We start from the raw sequence: 26,890 nt of genomic DNA, 5'->3' as shown, positions 1-26,890 counted from the left end.
GTAACTGTAGTGAATAGTAAATTATCAGTAACTGTAGCGAATAGTAAGTTATCGGTAACTGTTGTAAATAGTAAGTTATCAGTAACTGTAGTAAATAGTAAGTTATCAGTAACTGTAGTAAATAGTAAGTTATCAGTAACTGTTGTAAATAGTAAGTTATCAGTAACTCACTCGTTGAGATATTGTTTATGTCTACACATTTTATTTTAGTACATACAATTACAACAGTATCTGGTGTTATTTTTTTGTTTCTGAACAACTTGACAGAAAAGATTTTGTTAACATCGTTTATAAGAAAGAATTAATATTGATCGGTAAGAGAAATATAGCAGCAGGTGGGATGAAAGTCCTGTTTTTGTCAGATGATTGTGTATAACTGTATTTTGTTTTAACGTGTCAAGCTAGTTTTCATGGTTGTCCGTGTGTTGTTGACAATCTCGGTTTTGTTATGTCATCTGTTAGTAATGCAAGCTCATGTCCTTTATGTGTTCTCATTTACAGATTTGGGTAAATAACTCTGGGTCAACGTTAGGTTTAGCACAGTTATATTGTAATCTTATACTTCATGAGGTATCTTCCTTTTCAAAGGTTTAGTCTAGTAAAATCACGACTGTTAAATTTCTCTTAATTCGCTGTTTTGTAAATTATTAAATATAGTTTGTTTTTTTCTGAGGTATAAATTCATGTTTGTTTATGTTAAACACAAAGATGCATAGCGAAATATCTGTGCTGTGTCTCAGGAGGGCCAGACCTCCTTTATGGGCAAGATTGTTATTAGTAAACAGAAACCAATATAGTTATTATGTGGGACGCTGACCACACCCATATCTTATATCGTTTAGTGTTGCTTTAATTCATCTGTTTATTTGATCACGTACACTCACATATTCTTGAATAGTACACTTATATCGGTTAGTGTTGCTTTATTTCATCTGTTTATTTGATCACGTACACTCACATATCCTTGAATAGTACACTTATATCGGTTAGTGTTGCTTTATTTCATCTGTTTATTTGATCATGTACACTCACATATCCTTGAATAGTACACTTATATCGTTTAGTGTTGCTTTATTTCATCTGTTTATTTGATAACGTACACTCACATATCCTTGAATAGTACACTTATATCGGTTAGTGTTGCTTTATTTCATCTGTTTATTTGATCATGTACACTCACATATCCTTGAATAGTACACTTATATCGTTTAGTGTTGCTTTATTTCATCTGTTTATTTGATAACGTACACTCACATATCCTTGAATAGTACACTTATATCGGTTAGTGTTGCTTTATTTCATCTGTTTATTTGATCACGTTCACTCATGTATCCTTGAATAGCACACTTATATCGGTTAGTGTTGCTTTACTTCATCTGTTTAATAGATCGTGCATACGCACTTATCTTTGAATAGTACACTTATATCGTTTAGTGTTGCTTTACTTTTAATATTTGTGTATCTAGATACACTGTAAACTGTAGTTATTGCTGAATTTTCACTTGTTTGTAGTTTCTTAATATGTCCAACATTTGTCCATTCAAGGTATCTTTAACTGGGCTAATACGTTTTGATAATGTTCTTGGAGTTGCCTGTTGTAATGTTATCCTAGTTTCCACATTTCTTTCATTATTTATCTAATGTGGTTATTCCAAGTTAGAATAATTGGTAATTACAAGAACTCAGATGAAATATATGTGGAGAATATATAACTGTTTTGCTTGAAATTCTGACCTGACCAAAATGCTGTACGTGATTTCCTCTACGTGTTACGTTTTCCCGGAAACCTGAGAGCTCGTGTTGGTAAATCCGTTTCTTCTTGCGTTGTACGCAGTGTCGAAATCAGGCAACAGTCTGTTTATTTTGATTAAAACTATTAATTATAGTTTCAGTTTACTCAACCGAAAGATCTGTTGTTTACCGAAATTATGTGAAACCAATTAAATATTCGAATAATTTTCATGTGTTATCCAAATATGGTAAGATCCTATTATTAATAATTATTTCTAAAGATCTGCAAAAATAATTACTTAGACTAACTGTTTTGTAGCGTTTTAGATTAAACGATGTTTTCATATCTTTAAAACATGAGAACACTGGACTACTTCCAATAAATTATTATATATATTAATAGTTTATAGATAAGTTACGTAATGTTTTTTAGGTGGTCGAACAATCTCTAAGCAAACGTGCTTATGTTGTTCAACGAATTCGTTGTAAGAGTAAATTTCCATATCTGATTAGTAGTGTTTTTTAATAATTCTTTAAAAATACCTGGTAGGTGATTACATCAATACACGTGATACAAGTACGGTGGTGATCACTACCCACATGAAGTCAAGATAACAAAACACTTATTAGTGTATTAATTGTTTATCCAGTTAACAATTATACAAATACAAAACTGTATTGTTATCCAGTTAACAATAATACTAATAGTTAACTGTAATTATTGTTCATCCAGGTAACAATAATACTAATAATTAGCTGTAATTATTGTTCATCCAGTAAAAACAATGCTAATACTAAACTATAGAATATATTCCCTGTTCTTGCAGTGAACAACAGTATTAATACTAAACCTTACTCTTATTCAATGAGTTATTCCAAAAATGTTTTTTTATTTCTGAGGTCAAATAAAGAGATTTTTAAGCAAGATAATAAGGATGAATAATTTCCTTGTTTAAGTGTGATTAACTTACGCTGAACTATGTAATAGTTGAGCTATAATGACCTTTTTAGATAGTCTTCATTTGTTAAACTTGTGTTAAAAACAAATGTATGTTTTAATCTAGTCTGCATTCTGTATTTTTTGTTTCCCATAAGAAAGGAAAATACAAACGTGATAATATCATATACGTCTGAGTTTTGTACTTGTCATTGTTATTAAACTATGTTTTGTATTTGTCATTGTTATTAAACTATGTTTGTTAACAAATGAATTGGTTACTATAATGTAAACCTTTTCATATGTTACAGTTTATTTTTCATTTTTACCTTATTATTAGAGTGTTTGGCACAGTTGGCGCTGGTGTAAGTGTCATTAAATACAATCAACCGACAGACGATGTGTGACTGGAGATGACTCGAAAATTTGTTGAAATAAGTTTTTTTCCAAATTAAGGCTTTCAACAGTTTGTTCCATTTATTATTTTTCTGTTGTAATTGTTAAGTAACTGCTATTTAACAACAACGAATTAACTCTATTAGAGATAGTATATTTTAAAACCAGTGATTTTTTTTTACTAACGCCACAATTTTTTAGGCTTACAACTTCTTCAAATATTAGTAATTTTAAACAACTAAAATAAATTAAAGTATTTACATACGTTTAACGAAAGTAGAATATTTAAAACAAAATTGGAAGTCATAAAATAATATTAAAATTTAATAACCATTGATGTATAAAATATAAGTCATGTAATTTGTTCTTTATTCATAACTTGTCATGATAAAATGATATATGCGATTAACCTAGCCATACAGAAATCTTTGAATTACAAATTTTTAAGAAAAACCCAAACATCTCTGTGTTTATCACACATTAAGTTAAAAAATCTCAAACAATAATCTTTATTCAACTTTTTCTAAATTTAATGACTCCATTTACATATATAAACACAAATTTTAGGAGATAGGCCTCAAATGTATATCGGAATCAAACCCAAATCTGATTTAATTATTAAAGTGTGCTGTGTTCTGCGTGTAGACATACACTATGATATTGGATAGGTTGGTTTTAATTTTTGTAATTGTTGTTTAACATTACGATATTAGTCAGGATGGATTTTACCATTACTATTGTCAATTACAACTCTAGTCAGATTAGTTTTAACTATTACTATTGTTGTTCAACAGTTACTAAAACAGTCAGGTCAGTTTTAACTATTATTGTTGTTGTTCAACAGTTACTACAACAGTCAGGTCAGTTTCAACTGGTGTCATTGTTATTAATCCAATATAACATCATCCACATTGGTTTTAAGACTGTTATTGTTTAACAGTTATTAAGCCTTATTTGAACAGGGAAAGTGTAAGGCTTAGACAAAATAAACAACAACGAAATGAAAGTAATTATTAACAACTCGAACTGACATCAGGGTAAACGTCACTTAAATTATTCTGAACTTTAGTACATTTCGCGATCCAGCTTGTGTTGTCACGGGGAGGCTTAACTTTCGTAAAGTCTGTAAAAAATATTCTTCTATCAATATAATAATATTTTTTCTCCTATACACAAATGTGAACTACATTACTGAATTGTAGTCAACATTTTATCTACTTTGATTTTGTAACAAAAATTCCACCAATGTAAATGGTTCATCGTCAACTCCAGTACTGTGATTAAAACAAACAGAAGAACATAGTACATCTCTAATTCTGTCAATATAAGTTAGTTGGACTGCTTGATGTGTCTGAATCATTGAAGGTAGTGTAACAGCACGAGGGGGGATATTGATCTCAGTATGTCACTTCCGGGGTAGAAGAGCAGTAAGGTTACATGCTAGAATTGAGCACAATTGGTCCATCGGTTTACTATAGTTATAAGCTCACACACACACACTGATGTTTTAGATAATAATTTGAATGAAAAACGTTTATATTCAAAGTAAATGGAAGGAAAACAACACTGTTTGGGATAAATGAATATGGCGGATACTAGAAATTACATCCTGGAAAGAAGACAACATTTTATTTAAAATTTAGGCACTGTTTGTGACAGTGAGGTATTTTTGCCATTGACTTATTAAGTTAGTTACGTTTGTTCCATAACCCAAAGGGAGCTGGTTGTCTTCTACCACTATGTCCGCGCTTTGATCTTCGGTGAAGTTTCCACACATTAAAGACGGTCCTTGTGTCCCCGCGTATTGATGCAGAAGAGAAACAGCAGTCGCCACCCACTTCACAGGGGTGAGGATCTTTCTCTTGTTGACGGTGTTAGCACCCACCCATTCCACTGCTTCGGTCTTAGCCAGGTATTGAGACCTCTGATAGGGTTCGGAACTTTGACGTCTGTAAGTCTTTCTCTGGGACAACAACGGAACTGGAGTTCTGTAACAGGTTTGTCGGGATAGTTTGTGCAGAACAGAGCATGCGCAAATCGAATATCGGCGAAATAATCGTCGACTGCTTGAGAGAGTTCCCGAATCAAGGCAGTGAGAGAGGAGTTGGTTCGAGGAACAACAAACTGATTCACACCGACCACGAGAGTATACGTTTGTTTGTACATATTCCTGTACACGCAGTCCTGGGCACTCATAACAGCATTGTCCGAGTAACTCCCCTTACTTAGCATGAAATCATCGACACTCCATGGCAAGAGTTGAACAGGCAAACCCTCGTTTGAAAGATCGTATATTAATCGTCTGACTGAGGCTGGACAACCGTCGTCGTAAAAGGTAAACTTTGAGGCCCCGAGTACGTTGTAGTAAGCAATAAAATCTGCAATCTGCCATTTTACATTAGGAACCTTGGATAGCTCTGAAGTCAGTGGTTTGACACAAACACCAAAAGTGGGCTCTTCTGAAGTCTGTGTAACAGATGCGTGAAACTGATGAACTTTGATCCAAATGTTCTTCTGTGATTCATCCTGTTTACTTGTTCTCAAGGTAACATCTGATGGGCTTTCTTGTCCCCCCACAGGATCTTTACAAATAAATTCGTACCCTTGTTCGGTAGAATTGTCTTCAGTAATTTTTGCATAAGTGGCATTGACTTTACGTACTATTATTTGACCAAGTTCTCTGTGTTCGTACCTCATCAGACACTCTGCTGTCATTAGCTCAGTAACTAATTCTTCTGGCTGTGTGTTACTGGTAGCGAAGATGCGAACAAGAGGTGAATCCTGAACCCAATCACGGTCATCCCAATAAGCCGAATACAAAACAAAATGAGGTGAAATTTGTTGCCAAGTGTCCAGCCACCCACTGTGTTCCCTCAAGATATATGATGGTTCGCTTTCATTCCATGTTTGAGTCTTCCAGCTAGGACCACTTCCCACAAACTGCATGACATACCACGGGTCAGGCTGCGGATGTCTCTCCATTTGACGAACAAACAATTTAAATATAGTTACCCTATTTTCTTCAGTAGCTCTTTTGGTTTGTAAAATGTTAATGAAGGGAAACAGACTTTTCCCAACGTCAGAAACACTCACTAAAATCAAAATACAACCAAGCAACAAAAGTACATTTCTTTGCCTCCAAATCTTCCTAAAAAACGCCATTGGAAAGATGGTTTTTATACTCGTTCCTCACTGTAAAATATAATATAAAATATAATACTGTTAAATGTAAGACAGTCACTTTAACACAACTACAAATGTTACATTATTTACGTGTTCTGGGTGCATGGTTTACTCTTTAGTGATTAAAACACAACTACCAATTTACATTATTTACGTGTTCTTGTTTTATGGTTTATCCTTAGTGACTTTAACACAACTACCAATGTCACATTATTTACGTATTCTGGGTGCACGGTTTACTCTTTAGTGATTAAAACACAACTACAAATGTTACATTATTTACGTATTCTGAGTGCATGGTGTACTCTTTAGTGATTAAAACACAACTAACAATGTTACATTATTTACGTGTTCTGGGTGCATGGTTTACTCTTTAGTGATTAAAACACAACTACAAATGTTACATTATTTACGTATTCTGGGTGCATGGTTTACTCTTTAGTGATTAAAACACAACTAACAATGTTACATTATTTACGTGTTCTGGGTGCATGGTTTATTCTTTAGTGACTTTAACTCAACTACCCAGGTTCGATTATTAACATGTTCTGAACGTGTAGTTTACCGTTTCGTGACTTTATCACAATTAAAAGTTATATTATTTGTGTGCTCTGGATACATGGTTTACTGTTTTGTTACTTAACTTATAACTACCAATGTTACATTATTTATGTATCCTGGGAGCATGGATTACTCCTGAGTGACTTTAGCACAACTGCTTTGTTACATTATTTACGTGTTGTGTATGGATGGAGTGCTCTTTGTAACTTAACTCGATATTTACGAATGTTATATTATTTACATATTCTTGATGAATGGTTTGCCCTTTAGTGATTTTATCACAACTAAATGCTACTTTATTTACGTGTTCTGGGTGCGTGGGTTACTGTTTAGTGACTTTAACACAACTACAAATTTCACATTACTTACGTGTTCTGGGTGCAAGGTTTCCTCTTTACTGACTTTACACAACATCCATTATTACATTATTAACGTTTTCTGGATTCATAGATTACTCTTTGATTAGGTATCTCGATAACTACCAATGCTACATTATTTACGTGTTCTGGGTGAATGATTTTATCTTTAGTTAGTTAACTCGATAACTACGAATGTTAAATTATTTACGTGTTTTGGTTGCATGATTTACTCTTTAGTGATTTTAACATAACTACCAATATTACATTATTTACGTATTCTGGATGGATGGTTTACTCTTTAGTAACTTTATTTCAACTACGAATGTCACATTATTTAAAAGTACTGGATACATGGTTTACTGTTTAGTAACTTTAACACAACTACCAGTATTACATTATTTACGTGTTCTGGGTGCATGGTTTAATCTTTAGTGACTTTAACATAATTACCAATGTTACATTATTAAGTTATTCTGGGTGCATGATTTACACTTTAATGACTTTAACATAACTACCAATGTTACATTATTAACTTATTCTGGGTGCATGGTTTACTCTTTAATGACTTTAACATAACTACCAATGTTACATTATTAAGTTATTCTGGGTGCATGATTTACACTTTAATGACTTTAACATAACTACCAATGTTACATTATTAACTTATTAAGGGTGCATGGTTTACTCTTTAGTGACTTTAACATAACTACAAATGTTACATTATTGACTTATTCTGGGTGCATGGTTTACTCTTTAGTGACTTTAACATAACTACCAATGTTACATTATTAACTTATTCTGGGTGCATGGTTTACTCTTTAATGACTTTAACATAACTTCCAATGATACATTATTAACTTATTCTGGGTGCATGGTTTACTCTTTAGTGACTTTAACATAACTACCAATGTTACATTATTAACTTATTCTGGGTGCATGGTTTACTCTTTAGTGACTTTAACATAACTTCCAATGATACATTATTAACTTATTCTGGGTGCATGGTTTACTCTTTAATGACTTTAACATAACTACCAATGTTACATTATTAAGTTATTCTGGGTGCATGATTTACACTTTAATGACTTTAACATAACTACCAATGTTACATTATTAACTTATTAAGGGTGCATGGTTTACTCTTTAGTGACTTTAACATAACTACAAATGTTACATTATTAACTTATTCTGGGTGCATGGTTTACTCTTTAGTGACTTTAACATAACTTCCAATGTTACATTATTAACTTATTCTGGGTGCATGGTTTACTCTTTAATGACTTTAACATAACTACCAATGTTACATTATTAAGTTATTCTGGGTGCATGATTTACACTTTAATGACTTTAACATAACTACCAATGTTACATTATTAACTTATTAAGGGTGCATGGTTTACTCTTTAGTGACTTTAACATAACTACAAATGTTACATTATTAACTTATTCTGGGTGCATGGTTTACTCTTTAGTGACTTTAACATAACTACCAATGTTACATTATTAACTTATTCTGGGTGCATGGTTTACTCTTTAATGACTTTAACATAACTTCCAATGATACATTATTAACTTATTCTGGGTGCATGGTTTACTCTTTAGTGACTTTAACATAACTACCAATGTTACATTATTAACTTATTCTGGGTGCATGGTTTACTCTTTAGTGACTTTAACATAACTTCCAATGATACATTATTAACTTATTCTGGGTGCATGGTTTACTCCTTAGTGACTTTAACATAACTACCAATGTTACATTATTAACTTATTCTGGGTGCATGGTTTACTCTTTAATGACTTTAACATAACTTCCAATGATACATTATTAACTTATTCTGGGTGCATGGTTTACTCTTTAGTGACTTTAACATAACTACAAATGTTACATTATTAACTTATTCTGGGTGCATGGTTTACTCTTTAGTGACTTTAACATAACTACCAATGTTACATTATTAACTTATTCTGGGTGCATGGTTTACTCTTTAATGACTTTAACTCCACTCCCATTGTCACATTATTTTGGTGTTGTGTGTGGATGGTGTGCTTTTTAGTTACTTAATTCGATATTTAGAAATGTTATATTACTTAACTCTATCACTACTAAAGTTACATTATTTAAGAGTTCTGGATCTATGAATTACTCTTTAGTGATTTCAACACAATTATTTCGCTATGGAAATAAAACTTTTAGGAATTGTTAATTGATTTACGAACTATGAAGCACGTGCTTAGTTTATAGTTTTATTGTTAAAAAGCTATATAAAGAATTGTTTATCTTTGTATCTGTAAAAATATTCTGCATTTAATATAAGAAATATCTCTCCACTGTACTATTTAGTATAAGAAATCTCTCTCCACTCTGTTTTCTTATTTGCATCAGAGCCTCATAAAATTTAGTTTTCATATTTTGGAACATTAAAAATAATTGATAAATGAAAACGTTTCTTATTGCATGTTCTGAAACTATTTTTAGTTTTATTAGAAATGGTAACATCTAATAAAATTTATTCAAGTAATTAATTTGTTAAATTATTTTCCTTACGTTTTAAACACAGTTTATAGCTTGAGTAATAAAGTTTTGAATACACAGTTTATAGCTTGAGTAATAAAGTTTTGAATACACAGTTTATAGCTTGAGTAATAAAGTTTTGAATACACAGTTTATAGCTTGAGTAATAAAGTTTTGAATACACAGTTTATAGCTTGAGTAATACATTTTTGAATATACAGTTTATAGCTTGAGTAATAAAGTTTTGAATACACAGTTTATAGCTTGAGTAATAAAGTTTTGAATACACAGTTTATAGCTTGAGTAATAAAGTTTTGAATACACAGTTTATAGCTTGAGTAATAAAGTTTTGAATATACAGTTTATAGCTTGAGTAATAAAGTTTTGAATACACAGTTTATAGGTTGAGTAATAAAGTTTTGAATACACAGTTTATAGCTTGAGTAATAAAGTTTTGAATACACAGTTTAGATATCCGTTAATATTATTATAAAACCATTGATTCTGATATTCATAAAATAGTTTTATTTAAACAAAACTTTGAAAATAATTAATATTTACTTGATAAGTTGAAGTTGTTCATCATGTTATCAGTCTTTAGTCTAAGTAACAAGTTTAGGTTTCGTAATGAAGTAAAACACATTAAATTTTGATGAGATAATGTTTAAAAATGCAACTTTAACTTTTAACTGTAACGGATTTACTGTGAATTTTAAAAAAATTAAATATCTTCGTTTGTTCCAGTTCAATGTATGTAATGAATATCGTTAAATTATTATTGCTTTAGTCCTGCCTGTTCTCTAATTTTGTGGAAGAATCTCGAGAGTAAGAATAAGTCATATAAAACACGAATATCCTTGAACTTTCGAGAACGTATCCTTAAAGTTTATAAATCGACGAGCCGAGAGACAGTAATAAAATATTGTTTAGTTGCTGCAGTCAGTATACCATAATCCTTGGACGCTATAACTCTGATTAATGCTTATTAATAGGAAAACTACAGAATTTGGACAGGAACGTTTATAGATTTCGATCAGTACAAACCGTTCAACTTCGGACATTACTATTTCTACAAGGACGTTAAATATCTGTCTTTCTTTGTGAAAGGTTAGCTTGTAAACCACGTTAGTCTAAACAAGTATAGAGGTAGCTAGCATTCCCATCAGTTGAAATGTATCCGTCTATCAACATAAAAGTAATTTGTGCTTCGTGGACCTGGACCATTGATAAAATATTCAGTTCCAAACCATATAGAATACTGAATATTGTTTATGAGTGTGAAATGTTTCATAGATAAATTATTATTTGTAATAACCGTTATTATAATTGTATTATTATTTTTATATTTTAATATATACTTGTGTTCAGAATGTTTGTTTTTCTTATAACAAAGCCACATCCCATTATCTGCTGAATCCGCCGAGGGAAATCAAACCCCTGACTTCAGCGTTGTAAATCCGAAGATTTACCGCTGTACCAGCGGGGGACGTGTTAAGAAAGAAACTTGTCTGTATCAATGTTGTGGGTAAATATAATAAATTTGATACATATTAGCATTTAATTAATTTATAAATTAGAATTACATTTCCTGCTATATGAAATCTTAATAGCTAGTTAACATAACATAATAAATCAGAGACTCCTCCGGGATGCCTCCAGTGGCTCAGCAGTATGTCTGCGGACTTACAACGCTAAAAATGGGGTGTCGATACCCGTGGTGGGTAGAGCACAGATAGCCCAATGTGTAGCTTTGTGCTTAATTCAAAACAAAAACAACATCGTCCGCGATAAATTATATTACGTAACATAAAATAACTTTTACAGAATGAGAAACAAATCTGTGATGATAATAAACCATACTATTTAAACTGTGATGATAATGAATTATTTAAACTTGTATTTCCTTTAATTTTAGTAATTGCGCGTGGTTATTACATTTTGGTGAATTTTACAGATAATTAAAATTATTTGATTTTAACTTTATATGAACTGAGATAAAAGCGACGTACCACAATAACTGTTCAACTTAAAGAATAGTTACGACCATAATGATTATTTGGTAAACAATAAATATATGAAGATCATTCGATTCTTCGAGTTATACATTCTGATAAAGAACGTGAATCTTCCAGAGGATCAGAAAAGTATATGAAACGTGAAGACGAGTTGCTGAGGCCAAGATTGCTATTATTTAATCCAATTTGGTTTTTAAAATTGGGGACGAGATGAGGCAATCAGGTGAATAATGCAAGAAGTATCCACAAAGTTCGAGACAGAAGCGAGTTACCTTGCCTAACTGTAGGGACCTTCCATACACAACATGGTGTGAAGGTAATTCGTATTAAGAAAGAGAGCATATAGGAAAATAGAAATTAGAGGTTACATTAGCTTCAACCGGCTTCACAGGAAATCTCTATACACTAAATGAAAGTTACAACACCAGAAATCTAACTTCTAGTTTCAATAAACGTGGAAACACAACAGAATAAATACAATAAAACAGAGGCGCAACACAGCAAAATTCATAAAAACAGGTAGTTTAAACCAAAGACACCCATCTCTATCTGCATCAGGTTGTACTGGCGTAAGAATTGTTAATTGGTTGGCATCAGGGAAGAGATAACCAGAAGTAGGTAATCCTGCTGAAGGTCCCGTAGCACTTTACGAGATCACTTTCAGAATATATATCTTTCTTATAGCACAATCGCATTGGGCTATCTGTTGTTCAGAAGATAAGCAGGCATGGATCTACCAATGAATTCTGTAAACCATCTATTTCAACAATACTCACTCGAATGACAAATGACAATACCATAAACGATGAAAAAGGAAAATACCAAAACTTAGCTGGACAGTGTGAAGAAATATATGAATATACTGAGAAAAGACGAAACACAATTTTAAAAACAAATTGTACTTGTTTCAACTTTAATTAACAAGTGTAGTTTTGTGTTTCACGACTTTAAATAAAATTGTACTTTGTTTCAACTTTAATTAACGAGTGTAGTTTGTGTGTTTCACGACTTTAAATAAAATTGTACTTTGTGCTAACTTTAATTAACGAATGTAGTTTGTGTTTCACTACTTTAAATCAAATTGTACTTTGTTTCAACTTTAATTAACGAGTGTAGTTTTTGTGTTTCACAACTTTTAAATCAAATTGTACTTTGTTTCAACTTTAATTAACGAGTGTAGTTTGTGTTTCACTACTTTAAATCAAATTGTACTTTGTTTCAACTTTAATTAACGAGTGTAGTTTTGTGTTTCACAACTTTTAAATCAAATTGTACTTTGTTTCAACTTTAATTAACGAGTGTAGTTTTTGTGTTTCACAACTTGAAATCAAATTGCACTTTTTCCAATTTTAATGAACGAGTGTAGTTTGTGTGTTTCACGACTTTAAATAAAATTGTACTTTGTGCTAACTTTAATTAACGAGTGTAGTTTGTGTTTCACGACTTTAAATAAAATTGTACTTTGTGCTAACTTTAATTAACGAGTGTAGTTTTTGTGTTTCGCAACTTTAACTCAAATTGTACTTTGTGCTAACTTTAAAATGACTAATGTTTATTTTCAGAATCTTTTCTTTGACTTAATATAATAGTGCGAGTTCAATTTATCTTTCGTTCGAGGGACTTTATAACATTGATTGTTTGTTTGTTTAGAATTAAGCACGAACCTTCACAATGTGCTCTGACCACCAAGGGTATCAAAACCCGGTTTCTAGCGGTGCGAGTCTGCAGACATACTGCTATGCCACTGGGTTTGCAGGATTGAGGTCGGAAGATATTCCGTAGTAAAGTGTTATTGTTGAATGTAGTGGAGATGAAGAGACCCATCGGGCAATGAGAACAGTAGACAGTCTGTACTTAATCATTAGAGACCGTTGCTATTAACAGCTGTGTGGGCAGAAAATTATTATAAAACATATTCGGGAGGGGGGCATACATTAATTAGGTATGATGGCTACAGTTACCTCTATGGATTGCTGACTAATTTACTTTGGTCCATTTGATGTTCTAGTTTAGTGACTACCAAATTAGTGTTCCAACGAAGTATTGAAGGCGCGAGGAGTTTTCCAATTATGATATAATTAACAACAAAGTGACGTCCAAAGTTAGGACTATTTTTAGATCGTGAAACCATGTAAGCTGTAAAAGTTGCAGCCTAATAATTGAAACGCTTTTTCCATCATTAAATAGATTAGGCCTAACAATTCAGCTCGTCATCACTTTCCACTGCAAACTCTTGAGATACTATTTCCACAACCAATAGTAAAACTGACTGACAGTTTACAATGCCACAACGGCTGAAATATCGGACATATTTCTTGCGACTGGTATAAAAATTCGTAACCTTCAGGTTTCGAGTTGAGCGCCTAAACCAACTATTCAACAGTTCTCACAGTAACACTGCCTCAAAACAATTTCACAATCGTTTAACAATACTTGAAATACAAATGTAGTTGTTTGCCTATTTTACTACACATGACGTTCCCAAATGCCGTATTGTTACAGCATGAAAGAGGTTTCGTATCTGTGTCAGCTATCCCAAAGTTACCACTGTAAGACTAAAGGTAAGGCAGCTAGATATCAACACCCACCGCCAACTAATGGGCTACTGTTTTACCAACGAACAGTGAGATTGACCGTCACATTAAAACGTTCTCACGAATGAATGGGCGAAAATGTTTGGTGTGACGGGGATTCGAACCCTCGACCTTAGGATTACCAGACGAGTGTCTTAATCACTTGGTTATGCCGTGCCCCATGAAATGAGTAAAGTAACCTTTGTTGTATTTCAAAATAATAAACATTTAATGGATAAAAGACATATCTACCAAGTCAGAAAATTACTGTCTTGATTCGTGTCTACAGACGACCAACCACAAAAACACGAATCAGTTTAATGTGGTAGTGAACCATCAGTACACTTAGTTGTGGTATGGTGTTTAATACATTACAACAATAGAGTTAGTTGTGGTAGTACTGTTTAATACATTACATCAGTACACTTAGTTGTGGTAGTGGTGTTTAATACATTACAACAATAGAGTTAGTTGCGGTAGTACTGTTTAATACATTACATCAGTACACTTAGTTGTGGTAGTGGTGTTTAATACATTACAACAATACAGTTAGTTGTGGTAGTAGTGTTTAATACATTACAACAATACAGTTAGTTGTAATAGTAGTGTTTAATACATTAAATGAGTATACTTAGTTGTGGTAGTGGTATTTAATACATTACATCAGTACCCTTAGTTGTGGTAGTAGTGTTTAATACATTACAACAGTACAGTTAGTTGTGGTAGTAGTGTTTAATACATTACAACAATACAGTTAGTTGTAATAGTAGTGTTTAATACATTAAATGAGTATACTTAGTTGTGGTAGTGGTATTTAATACATTACATCAGTACCCTTAGTTGTGGTAGTAGTGTTTAATACATTACAACAGTACAGTTAGTTGTGGTAGTAGTGTTTAGTACATTACATCAGTACACTTAGTTGTGGTAGTGGTGTTTATTACATTACATCAGTACAGTTAGTTGTGGTAGTAGTGTTTAATACATTACAACAATACAGTTAGTTGTGGTAGTGGTGTTTAATACTATTATAATAATACAGTTAGTTTTGGTAGTAGTGTTTAATACAATATATCAGTACACTTAGTTGTGGTAGTGGTGTTTAATACTATTATAATAATACAGTTAGTTTTGGTAGTAGTGTTTAATACAATATATCAGTACACTTAGTTGTGGTAGTGGTGTTTAATACTATTATAATAATACAGTTAGTTTTGGTAGTAGTGTTTAATACAATATATCAGTACACTTAGTTGTGGTAGTAGTGTTTAATACATTACAACAATACAGTTAGTTGTAATAGTAGTGCTTAATACATTACAACAATAGAGTTAGTTGTGGCAGTAGTGTTTAATACATTACAACAATAGAGCTAGTTGTGGCAGTAGTGTTTAATACATTACAACAGTACAGTTAGTTGTGGTAGTAGTGTTTAATACATTACATCAGTACAATTAGTTGTGGTAGTGGTGTTTAATACATTACAGCAGTACAATTAGTTGTGGTAGTAGTGTTTAATACATTATATCAGTACACTTTGTTGTGGTAGTGGTGTTTAATACATTAGAACAATACAGTTAGTTGTGGTAGTAGTGTTTAATACATTACACCAGTACACTTAGTTGTGGTAATGGTGTTTAATACATTACAACAATACAGTTAGTTGTGATAGTAGTGTTTAATACATTACATCAGTACACTTAGTTCTGGTAGTGGTGTTTAATACATTACGACAATAGAGTTAGTTTTGGTAGTAGTGTTTAATACATTACAACAATAGAGTTAGTTGTGGCAGTAGTGTTTAATACATTACAGCAGTACAATTAGTTGAGGTAGTGGTGTTTAATACATTACAACAGTACCGTTAGTTGTGGTGGTAATGTTTAATACATTACATCAGTACACTTAGTTGTGGTAGTAGTATTTAATACATTACAACAATACAGTTGTGTTAGTAGTGTTTAATACATTACATCAGTTCAGTTAGTTGTTGTAGTGCTGTTTAATACATTACAACATTACAATTAGTTGTGGTAGTAGTGTTTAATACATTACAACATTACAATTAGTTGTGGTAGTAGTGTTTAATACATTACATCAGTACACTTAGTTGTGGTTGTGGTGTTTAATACATTACAACAGTACCGTTAGTTGTGGTGGTAATGTTTAATACATTACATCAGTACACTTAGTTGTGGTAGTAGTATTTAATACATTACAACAATACAGTTGTGTTAGTAGTGTTTAATACATTACATCAGTTCAGTTATTTGTGGTAGTGCTGTTTAATACAATACAACATTACAATTAGTTGTGGTAGTAGTGTTTAATACATTACATCAGTACACTTAGTTGTGGTTGTGGTGTTTAATACATTACAACAGTACCGTTAGTTGTGGTGGTAATGTTTAATACATTACATCAGTACACTTAGTTGTGGTAGTAGTATTTAATACATTACAACAATACAGTTGTGTTAGTAGTGTTTAATACATTACATCAGTTCAGTTATTTGTGGTAGTGCTGTTTAATACAATACAACATTACAATTAGTTGTGGTAGTAGTGTTTAATACATTACATAAGTACACTTAGTTGTGGTAGTGGTGTTTATTACATTACATCAGTTCAGTTAGTTGTGGTAGTGCTGTTTAATACATTACAACATTACAATTAGTTGCGGTAGTAGTATTTAATACATTACAAAAAAACAGTTGTGGTAGTAGTATTTAATACATTACAACAGTGCAGTTAGTTGTGGTAGTGGCGTTTAATACATTACAACAATACAGTTAGTTGTGGTAGTAGTGTTTAATACATTACAACAATACAGTTAGTTCTGATAGTAGTGTTTAATACATTACAACAGTACAGTTAGTTGTGGTAGTAGTGTTTAATACATTACAACAGTACAGTTAGTTGTGGTAGTAGTGTTTAATACATTGCAACAATACAGTTAGTTGTGGTAGTAGTGTTTAGTACATTACATCAGTATATTTAGTTGTGGTAGTAGTGTTTAATACATTACAACAGTACAGTTAGTTGTGGTAGTAGTGTTTAATACATTACAACAATACAGTTAGTTGTGATAGTAGTGTTTAATACATTACAAAAATATAGTTAGTTGTGATAGTAGTGTTTAATACATTACAACAATATAGTTAGTTGTGATAGTAGTGTTTAATACATTACAACAGTTCAGTTAGTTGTGGTAGTGGTTTTTAATACATTACAACAATACAGTTAGTTGTGGTAGTAGTGTTTAATACATTACAACAATACAGTTAGTTGTGATAGTAGTGTTTAATACATTACAACAGTACCGTTAGTTGTGGTGGTAATGTTTGATACATTACATCAGTACACTTAGTTGTGGTAGTAGTATTTAATACATTACAACAATACAGTTGTGTTAGTAGTGTTTAATACATTACATCAGTTCAGTTAGTTGTGGTAGTGCTGTTTAATACATTACAACATTACAATTAGTTGTGGTAGTAGTGTTTAATACATTATATCAGTACATTTAGTTGTGGTTGTGGTGTTTAATACATTACAACAGTACCGTTAGTTGTGGTAGTGGTGTTTAATACATTACATCAGTCTATTTAGTTGTGGTAGTGGTGTTTATTACATTACATCAGTACAGTTAGTTGTGGTAGTAGTGTTTAATACATTACATCAGTTCAGTTAGTTGTGGTATTGCTGTTTAATACATTACAACATTACAATTAGTTGTGGTAGTAGTATTTAATACATTACAAAAAAACAGTTGTGGTAGTAGTGTTTAATACATTACACCAGTACAGTTAGTTGTGGTAGTGGCGTTTAATACATTACAACAATACAGTTAGTTCTGATAGTAGTGTTTAATACATTACAACAATACAGTTAGTTCTGATAGTAGTGTTTAATACATTACAACAATACAGTTAGTTGTGGTAGTAGTGTTTAATACATTGCAACAATACAGTTAGTTGTGGTAGTAGTGTTTAGTACATTACATCAGTACATTTAGTTGTGGTAGTAGTGTTTAATACATTACAACAGTACAGTTAGTTGTGGTAGTAGTGTTTAATACATTACAACAATACAGTTACTTGTGATAGTAGTGTTTAATACATTACAAAAATATAGTTAGTTGTGATAGTAGTGTTTAATACATTACAACAGTACAGTTAGTTGTGATAGTAGTGTTTAATACATTACAACAATATAGTTAGTTGTGATAGTAGTGTTTAATACATTAAAACAGTTCAGTTAGTTGTGGTAGTGGTTTTTAATACATTACAACAATACAGTTAGTTATGATAGTAGTTTTAATAAATTACAACAACAGAGTTAGTTGTGGTAGTTGTTTTTAATACATTACAACAATACAGTTAGTTGTGGTAGTAGTGTTTAATACATTACAACAATACAGTTAGTTCTGATAGTAGTGTTTAATACATTACAAGAATACAGTTAGTTATGATAGTAGTGTTTAATACATTACAACAGTACAGTTAGTTGTGGTAGTAGTGTTTAATACATTACAACAGTACAGTTAGTTGTGGTAGTAGTGTTTAATACATTGCAACAATACAGTTAGTTGTGGTAGTAGTGTTTAGTACATTACATCAGTACATTTAGTTGTGGTAGTAGTGTTTAATACATTACAACAGTACAGTTAGTTGTGGTAGTAGTGTTTAATACATTACAACAATACAGTTAGTTGTGATAGTAGTGTTTAATACATTACAAAAATATAGTTAGTTGTGATAGTAGTGTTTAATACATTACAACAATATAGTTAGTTGTGATAGTAGTGTTTAATACATTACAACAATATAGTTAGTTGTGATAGTAGTGTTTAATACATTACAACAGTTCAGTTAGTTGTGGAAGTGGTTTTTAATACATTACAACAATACAGTTAGTTGTGATAGTAGTGTTTAATACATTACAACAATACAGTTAGTTGTGGTAGTGGTTTTTAATACATTACAACAATACAGTTAGTTCTGATAGTAGTGTTTAATTCATTACAACAATACAGTTAGTTGTGGTAGTAGTGTTTAATACATTACAACAATACAGTTAGTTGTGATAGTAGTGTTTAATTCATTACAACAATACAGTTAGTTGTGGTAGTGGTGTTTAGTAAATTAGAACAGTACCATCAGTTGTGGTAGTGGTGTTTAATACATTACAACAATAGAGTTAGTTGCGGTAGTGGTGTTTAATACATTACAACAATACAGTTAGTTGTGGTAGTGGTTTTTAATACATTACAACAATACACTTAGTTCTGATAGTAGTGTTTAATACATTACAACAATACAGTTAGTTGTGATAGTAGTGTTTAATACATTACAACAATACAGTTAGTTGTGATAGTAGTGTTTAATTCATTACAACAATACAGTTAGTTGTGGTAGTGGTGTTTAGTAAATTAGAACAGTACCATCAGTTGCGGTAGTGGTGTTTAATACATTACAACAATACAGTTAGTTCTGATAGTAGTGTTTAATACATTACAACAATACAGTTAGTTGTGATAGTAGTGTTTAATTCATTACAACAATACAGTTAGTTGTGGTAGTGGTTTTTAATACATTACAACAATACAGTTAGTTCTGATAGTAGTGTTTAATACATTACAACAATACAGTTAGTTGTGATAGTAGTGTTTAATACATTACAACAATACAGTTAGTTGTGATAGTAGTGTTTAATACATTGCAACAATACAGTTAGTTGTGATAGTAGTGTTTAATACATTACAACAATACAGTTAGTTGTGATAGTAGTGTTTAATACATTACAACAATACAGTTAGTTGTGATAGTAGTGTTTAATACATTACAACAGTACAGTTAGTTGTGGTAGTGGTGTTTAGTAAATTAGAACAGTACCATCAGTTGCGGTAGTGGTGTTTAATACATTACAACAATACAGTTAGTTCTGATAGTAGTGTTTAACACATTACAGCAATACAGTTAGTTGTGATAGTAGTGTTTAATACATTACAACAATACAGTTAGTTGTGATAGTAGTGTTTAATTCATTACAACAATACAGTTAGTTGTGGTAGTGGTTTTTAATACATTACAACAATACAGTTAGTTCTGATAGTAGTGTTTAATACATTACAACAATACAGTTAGTTGTGATAGTAGTGTTCAATACATTACAACAATACAGTTAGTTGTGATAGTAGTGTTTAATACATTACAACAATACAGTTAGTTGTGATAGTAGTGTTTAATACATTACAACAATACAGTTAGTTGTGGTAGTGGTGTTTAATACATTACAACAATACAGTTAGTTGCGGTAGTGGTGTTTAATTCATTACAACAATACAGTTAGTTGTGGTAGTGGTGTTTAGTAAATTAGAACAGTACCATCAGTTGCGGTAGTGGTGTTTAATACATTACAACAATACAGTTAGTTGTGATAGTAGTGTTTAATACATTACAACAATACAGTTAGTTGTGATAGTAGTGTTTAATTCATTACAACAATACAGTTAGTTGTGGTAGTGGTTTTTAATACATTACAACAATACAGTTAGTTCTGATAGTAGTGTTTGATACATTACAACAATACAGTTAGTTGTGATAGTAGTGTTTAATACATTACAACAATACAGTTAGTTGTGATAGTAGTGTTTAATACATTACAACAATACAGTTAGTTGTGATAGTAGTGTTTAATACATTACAACAATACAGTTAGTTGTGATAGTAGTGTTTAATACATTACAACAATACAGTTTGTTCTGATAGTAGTGTTTGATACATTACAACAATACAGTTAGTTGTGATAGTAGTGTTTAATACATTACAACAATACAGTTAGTTGTGATAGTAGTGTTTAATACATTACAACAATACAGTTAGTTGTGATAGTAGTGTTTAATACATTACAACAATACAGTTAGTTGTGGTAGTGGTGTTTAGTAAATTAGAACAGTACCATCAGTTGTGGTAGTGGTGTTTAATACATTAAAACAGTACAGTTAGTTGTGGTAGTGGTGTTTAGTAAATTAGAACAGTACCATCAGTTGTGGTAGTGGTGTTTAATACATTACAACAGTACCATCAGTTGTGGTAGTGGTGTTTAATACATTACAACAGTGCAGTCAGTTGTGGTAGTGGTGTTTAATACATTACAACAGTACAGTCAGTTGTGGTAGTGGTGTTTAATACATTACAACAGTACAGTCAGTTGTGGTAGTGGTGTTTAATACATTATAAAAGGACAAGTAGTTGTTATTTTCTATATACACCTTCAACAGTATGTTATTACTATTGTTTTTATACAGTATTCTATTACTATTGTTTGTATATAGTATTTTATTACTGTTGATTATATACAGTATTCTATTACTATTGTTTATATACAGTACTTTATAACTATTGTTTACATACAGTATGCTATTATTATTGTTTATATACAGTATGCTATTACTATTGTTTATATACAGTAGTTTATTACTATTGTTTATATACAGTACTTTATAACTATTGTTTACATACAGTATGCTATTACTATTGTTTTTATTCAGTACTTTTTACTATTGTTTATATACACTATGCTATTACTATTGTTTACATACAGTATGCTATTACCATTGTTTATATACAGTATATGCTATTACTATTGTTTATATACAGTATATGCTATTAATATTATTTATATACAGTATGCTATTACTATTGTTTATGTACAGTATGTTATTTTTGTTTTTTTAAAAATGATACGTTTTTGTTTTACTATTAAAGTAACTTTGTTCGCAGCTGGTATCGAACACCGGTCGTGACCTGATTGTTAGTGTACCATTACAGAAGATCCAAACTTCCATTAGACTATATCCTTGTAGTGGATAGTGATTGGCTGCCTTCACTGTAGAAAGTAGTGGAAAATTTGGTCTTTGTTTTAACCCTAAAATCTCTGACCTGTATATGGCGATAGATAACAACACAAAATATTTGCAGTTGTTTCAGACTTTCATACACCCTCTAACTTACTACTAACACATAGTTTAGGGTTTCAGGATGTCCTTGAGGTGTGATAAGTACATTTTTAATAATTACACTAAATTGTTAACTTATGAAGGGGACCGAGAGTGTCTGTTGCTAAACATAATGGGTCATTTATGGTGCGCCCAGCCCAGATTTGGAAGTTATAAAATATAAAGCTGGCCTGACTTTGAAATTGAAAAAGTGAGGCATTATAATAGCAGCGAGTGGAATAAACATACGCGATGAAATAGAGATCTAACATGTTTAGCAAAGCTCAGTGAACAATGATTCGAAAACCAATGAAACACAATAACTGGTACACAATTGCTCAGTTAAATAAAATAAATTACACTCACCTTTAATAATATAGTAGGTGCTTGTGTACCCCCTGTGTAGCGGCTCTCTCAGCCGGTATAGGATAGAGTCCTTTGGGGTAAGAACATTTCATATGGCAAGGCCGTACTGTGATATGATTGGAAGGCATACTGGTGTGCATCTACTCTAGAGGACAGATGGCCAGTTTTGTGGTATTTTGGGATTAAACGCATTCGGTTTGTCATTGTGTAAACACGAACTCACCGTGCAAAACAACGTCACAAATGGAGTCACACACATATATATATATATACACTTACACACTCAATATATATATATACATACATATACTTACCACACATATACACACACATATATAATAACAAAATACAGTTAAAATAAGGAAATATAAGTAACACTAAGATGATATAACTACAGTCATAGTAAGACACAATAAGTTACCCTAAGGTGATATAACTACAGTCAGGGTAAGACACTGTAAGTAACACTGAGGTGATATAAGTACAGTCACAGTAAGACACTGTAAGTAACACTGAGGTGATATAACTACAGGCACAGTAAGACACTGTAAGTAACACTGAGGTGATATAACAACAGAAACAGTAAGACTGTAAGTAACACTGAGGTGATATAACTACAGTCACAGTAAGACACTGTAAGTAACACTGAGGTGATATAACTACAGGCACAGTAAGACACTGTAAGTAACACTGAGGTGATATAACAACAGAAACAGTAAGACTGTAAGTAACACTGAGGTGATATAACTACAGTCACAGTAAGACACTGTAAGTAACACTGAGGTGATATAACTACAGTCATAGTAAGACACAATAAGTTACCCTAAGGTGATATAACTACAGTCAGGGTAAGACACTGTAAGTAACACTGAGGTGATATAAGTACAGTCACAGTAAGACACTGTAAGTAACACTGAGGTGATATAACTACAGGCACAGTAAGACACTATAAGTGACACTGAGGTGATATAACAACAGAAACAGTAAGACTGTAAGTAACACTGAGGTGATATAACTACAGTCACAGTAAGACACTGTAAGTAACACTAATGTGATATAACTACAGTCTCAGTAAAGCACTGTAAGTAACACTGAGGTGATATAACTACAGTCATAGTAAGACACAATAAGTTACACTAAGGTGCTATAACTACAGTCTCAGTAAGGCACTGTAAGTAACATTAAGGTGATATAACTACAGTCACAGTAAGACACTGTAAGTAACACTAAAGTGATATAAGTACAGTCACAGTAAGACACTGTAAGTAACACTGAGGTGATATAACTACAGTCGTAGTAAGACACTGTAAGTAACACTAAGGTGATATAACAACAAAAACAGTAAGACACTAAATAATTCTTCGGTTCATGGTATGCCTATATTTTCTCAAGTTTGCAAATTGAACTTTATTGCTGTACATATATGGAGTTAGAGTAGCTTTTAATAGAACAGTGGAATTTGAAGTAGTTTATTGGTTGGCGGATGGCTTTGTTGTGTAATTTTCATCGCCTTTGCCTCCTAGTGAAAAGTCGGGAACGACTACAGCAAATAGTTCTTTTGTTATCTGTTTCTGTATCATATGTTTAAATAAAGTGATTACAGAACGTCAGTGTAAGGGGTAACTGATCTGACCACTATAATGTAACTGTAAGGGGTAACTGATCTAATGATTACAATGTTACTGTAAGAGGTAACTGATCTGCTCATTACAATGTTACTGTAAAAGATAACTGATCTAATCAGTACAATATTACTGTGAGAGGTAACTGATCTAATGACCATAATGTTACTGTTAGAAGGGTAACATGACCTAATAACTATTAATTATCTTTAGGATAACATTGTACATGACATTTCCCGTAAGTACAATATTACTGTGAGAGGTAACTGATCTAATGTTACTGTTAGAAGGGTAACATGACCTAACAACTATTAATTATCTCTAGGATAACATTGTACACTATACATGACATTTCCTGTAAGTACAATATTACTGTGAGAGGTAACTGATCTAATGTTACTGTTAGAAGGGTAACATGACTTAACAACTGTTAATTATCTCTAGGATAACATTGTACATGACATTTCCCGTAAGTACGATATTACTGTGAGAGGTAACTGATCTAATGTTACTGTTAGAAGGGTAACATGACCTAACAACTGTTAATTATCTCTAGGATAACATTGTACATGACATTTCCTGTAAGTACAATATTACTGTGAGAGGTAACTGATCTAATGTTACTGTTAGAAGGGTAACATGACCTAACAACTGTTAATTATCTCTAGGAGAACACTATACATAACATTTCCTGTAAGTACAATATTACTGTGAGAGGTAACTGATCTAATGTTACTGTTAGAAGGGTAACATGACCTAACAACTGTTAATTATCTCTAGGATAACACTATACATGACATTTCCTGTAAGTACAATATTACTGTGAGAGGTAACTGATTTAATGTTACTGTTAGAAGGGTAACATGACCTAACAACTGTTAATTATCTCTAGGATAACACTATACATGACATTTCCTGTAAGTACAATATTACTGTGAGAGGTAACTGATCTAATGTTACTGTTAGAAGGGTAACGTGACCTAACAACTATTAATTATCTCTAGGATAACACTATACATGACATTTCCTGTAAGTACAATATTACTGTGAGAGGTAACTGATCTAATGTTACTGTTAGAAGGGTAACATGACCTAACAACTGTTAATTATCTCTAGGATAACACTATACATGACATTTCCTGTAAGTACAATATTACTGTGAGAGGTAACTGATCTAATGTTACTGTTAGAAGAGTAACGTGACCTAACAACTATTAATTATCTCTAAGATAACACTATACAAGACATTTCCGGTAAGTTTATTTACTTGAGAAGGTGTTGCGACTTTTTCGAGATTTGTTCTTTTGTGAATTAACTAGGGTAGTAATTTATAGCAAAATGAAAACGTTTCTTTAGGTATTTTCATTAGTGACAAAGTTAGTTTTACTATAACCAAGTTATGCGATGTTTTCACAGTGATACTTTTGAAGTGGAGCTATTTTGGTTCTCTGTCACAAATACAAAATGTGCGAAAACATTCCAACCGAAACGCCACCTTTCCATCAATCGAAAAAGCTTTTTCGAGTATTACATTCACTTGTGTAAACAACACTACAGCTGCGGAGAATGAAACCTCACCTGTTCCAAGTGTATTTGGGTTATTTTTATCTCGAAGAAGCTGGTTATCCTTAGATCACCTGAAAAGTCCCACATCACGTGTGTTGGGCATAACTATAAACATTCGTGTCTGTTTTTACACCTTACTTTGTTTACCTCCACCTGTGACTTGTCTCGTCTCTTCGTTACTTGGTTCCTAAAAATATCTTTGAAATTGTCTCTTTGCATAAACATATTTCAAGAAGTATTTATTAAGATAGGTGTTGTACAGTAGTAAATTATTAAGATAGGTGTTGTACAGTAGTAAATTATTAAGATAGGTGTTGTACAGTAGTAAATTATTAAGATAGGTGTTGTACAGTAGTAAATGATTAAGATAGGTGTTGTACAGTAGTAAATTATTGTTTCGTTAAGAATTTGTATCACGCAAAACCGTTTGTTGAATTATTAAATGTTGTGATTGAAACGAATGGTGTTTAGTTTTTTATTGTTATGTCAGCTCGTTTTGGGTTGTTAAACGAAATATATATAGTTTTATTACAAATCATTCAGGTCAGTGGTAAGTTTACTGGCTTACAACATTAAACTTCGGGATTCGATTATCCGCGGTGGACAAAATGCAGATAAGCCATGAACATTCTTTGTAAACAACAAAACACCTTATATTGATAAGTCAAATAATTTTTTAGTATGAAGATAAATTGTTTTTGTTTGTTGTAACAGCGTTTTATCTCCTCTTTATAAAAGTTTGGTCGAAAGAAGTGATTGTTATGAGATATTTAAGGAAGTTGACTGAAGGTTATGAAACTATCCGTTGTTTTAGGCTATGAAAGTAATTAATGTGTGAAGAAAGTCGTACGTAACCAGAACTTAGAGAGTAAGTAGTCCAAACTGGAACTGAAAAGAATCAAAACAGTCTCAACAATTCCGTTTCCTCATTCAGTCACTGGTTTGGCTTAAAGTTCAAATAAACACCTAAAAGTGTAGTCTCACTGTTTATCTATGAGTAGAACAAATAAGTAAAGATAAACTTAGATGGAACTGTGATTATTTATAGATAATATCCTGTTTTTA

At 31.7% G+C, this 26,890-nt stretch overlaps 1 protein-coding gene and 1 long non-coding RNA gene across 3 annotated transcripts; one reads left to right on the top strand and one right to left on the bottom strand.

Moving 5' to 3' along the window:
• Positions 1 to 1,808: 1,808 nt before the first annotated feature.
• LOC143234692 (uncharacterized) lies at positions 1,809 to 26,282 on the top strand. Of its 2 annotated transcripts, XR_013018763.1 has the most exons (4): positions 1,809 to 1,979; positions 11,076 to 11,207; positions 25,676 to 26,106; positions 26,197 to 26,282. It is a non-coding gene; the product is annotated as an uncharacterized LOC143234692 (long non-coding RNA). The 2 variants fall into 2 exon arrangements; XR_013018762.1 differs by lacking the exons at positions 25,676 to 26,106; positions 26,197 to 26,282 and adding an exon at positions 11,815 to 12,823.
• On the bottom strand, positions 3,413 to 22,813 carry LOC143234691 (uncharacterized). The gene is made up of 2 exons (XM_076472249.1): positions 22,638 to 22,813; positions 3,413 to 6,256 (listed from the first exon to the last, which is right to left on the bottom strand). Exon 2 carries the CDS (start codon positions 6,224 to 6,226, stop codon positions 4,904 to 4,906), a length of 1,323 nt encoding a protein of 440 aa, XP_076328364.1. The 5' UTR covers positions 6,227 to 6,256; positions 22,638 to 22,813; the 3' UTR covers positions 3,413 to 4,903.
• Positions 26,283 to 26,890: the final 608 nt, after the last annotated feature.

The sequence above is a fragment of the Tachypleus tridentatus genome, chromosome 12 (assembly GCF_004210375.1).
Source record: "Tachypleus tridentatus isolate NWPU-2018 chromosome 12, ASM421037v1, whole genome shotgun sequence".
In the NCBI taxonomy this organism is placed as follows: Eukaryota; Metazoa; Arthropoda; class Merostomata; order Xiphosura; family Limulidae; genus Tachypleus; species Tachypleus tridentatus.
Note: the sequence above shows the minus strand (reverse complement) of the source record. Positions and strands in the feature narration are given on the sequence as shown.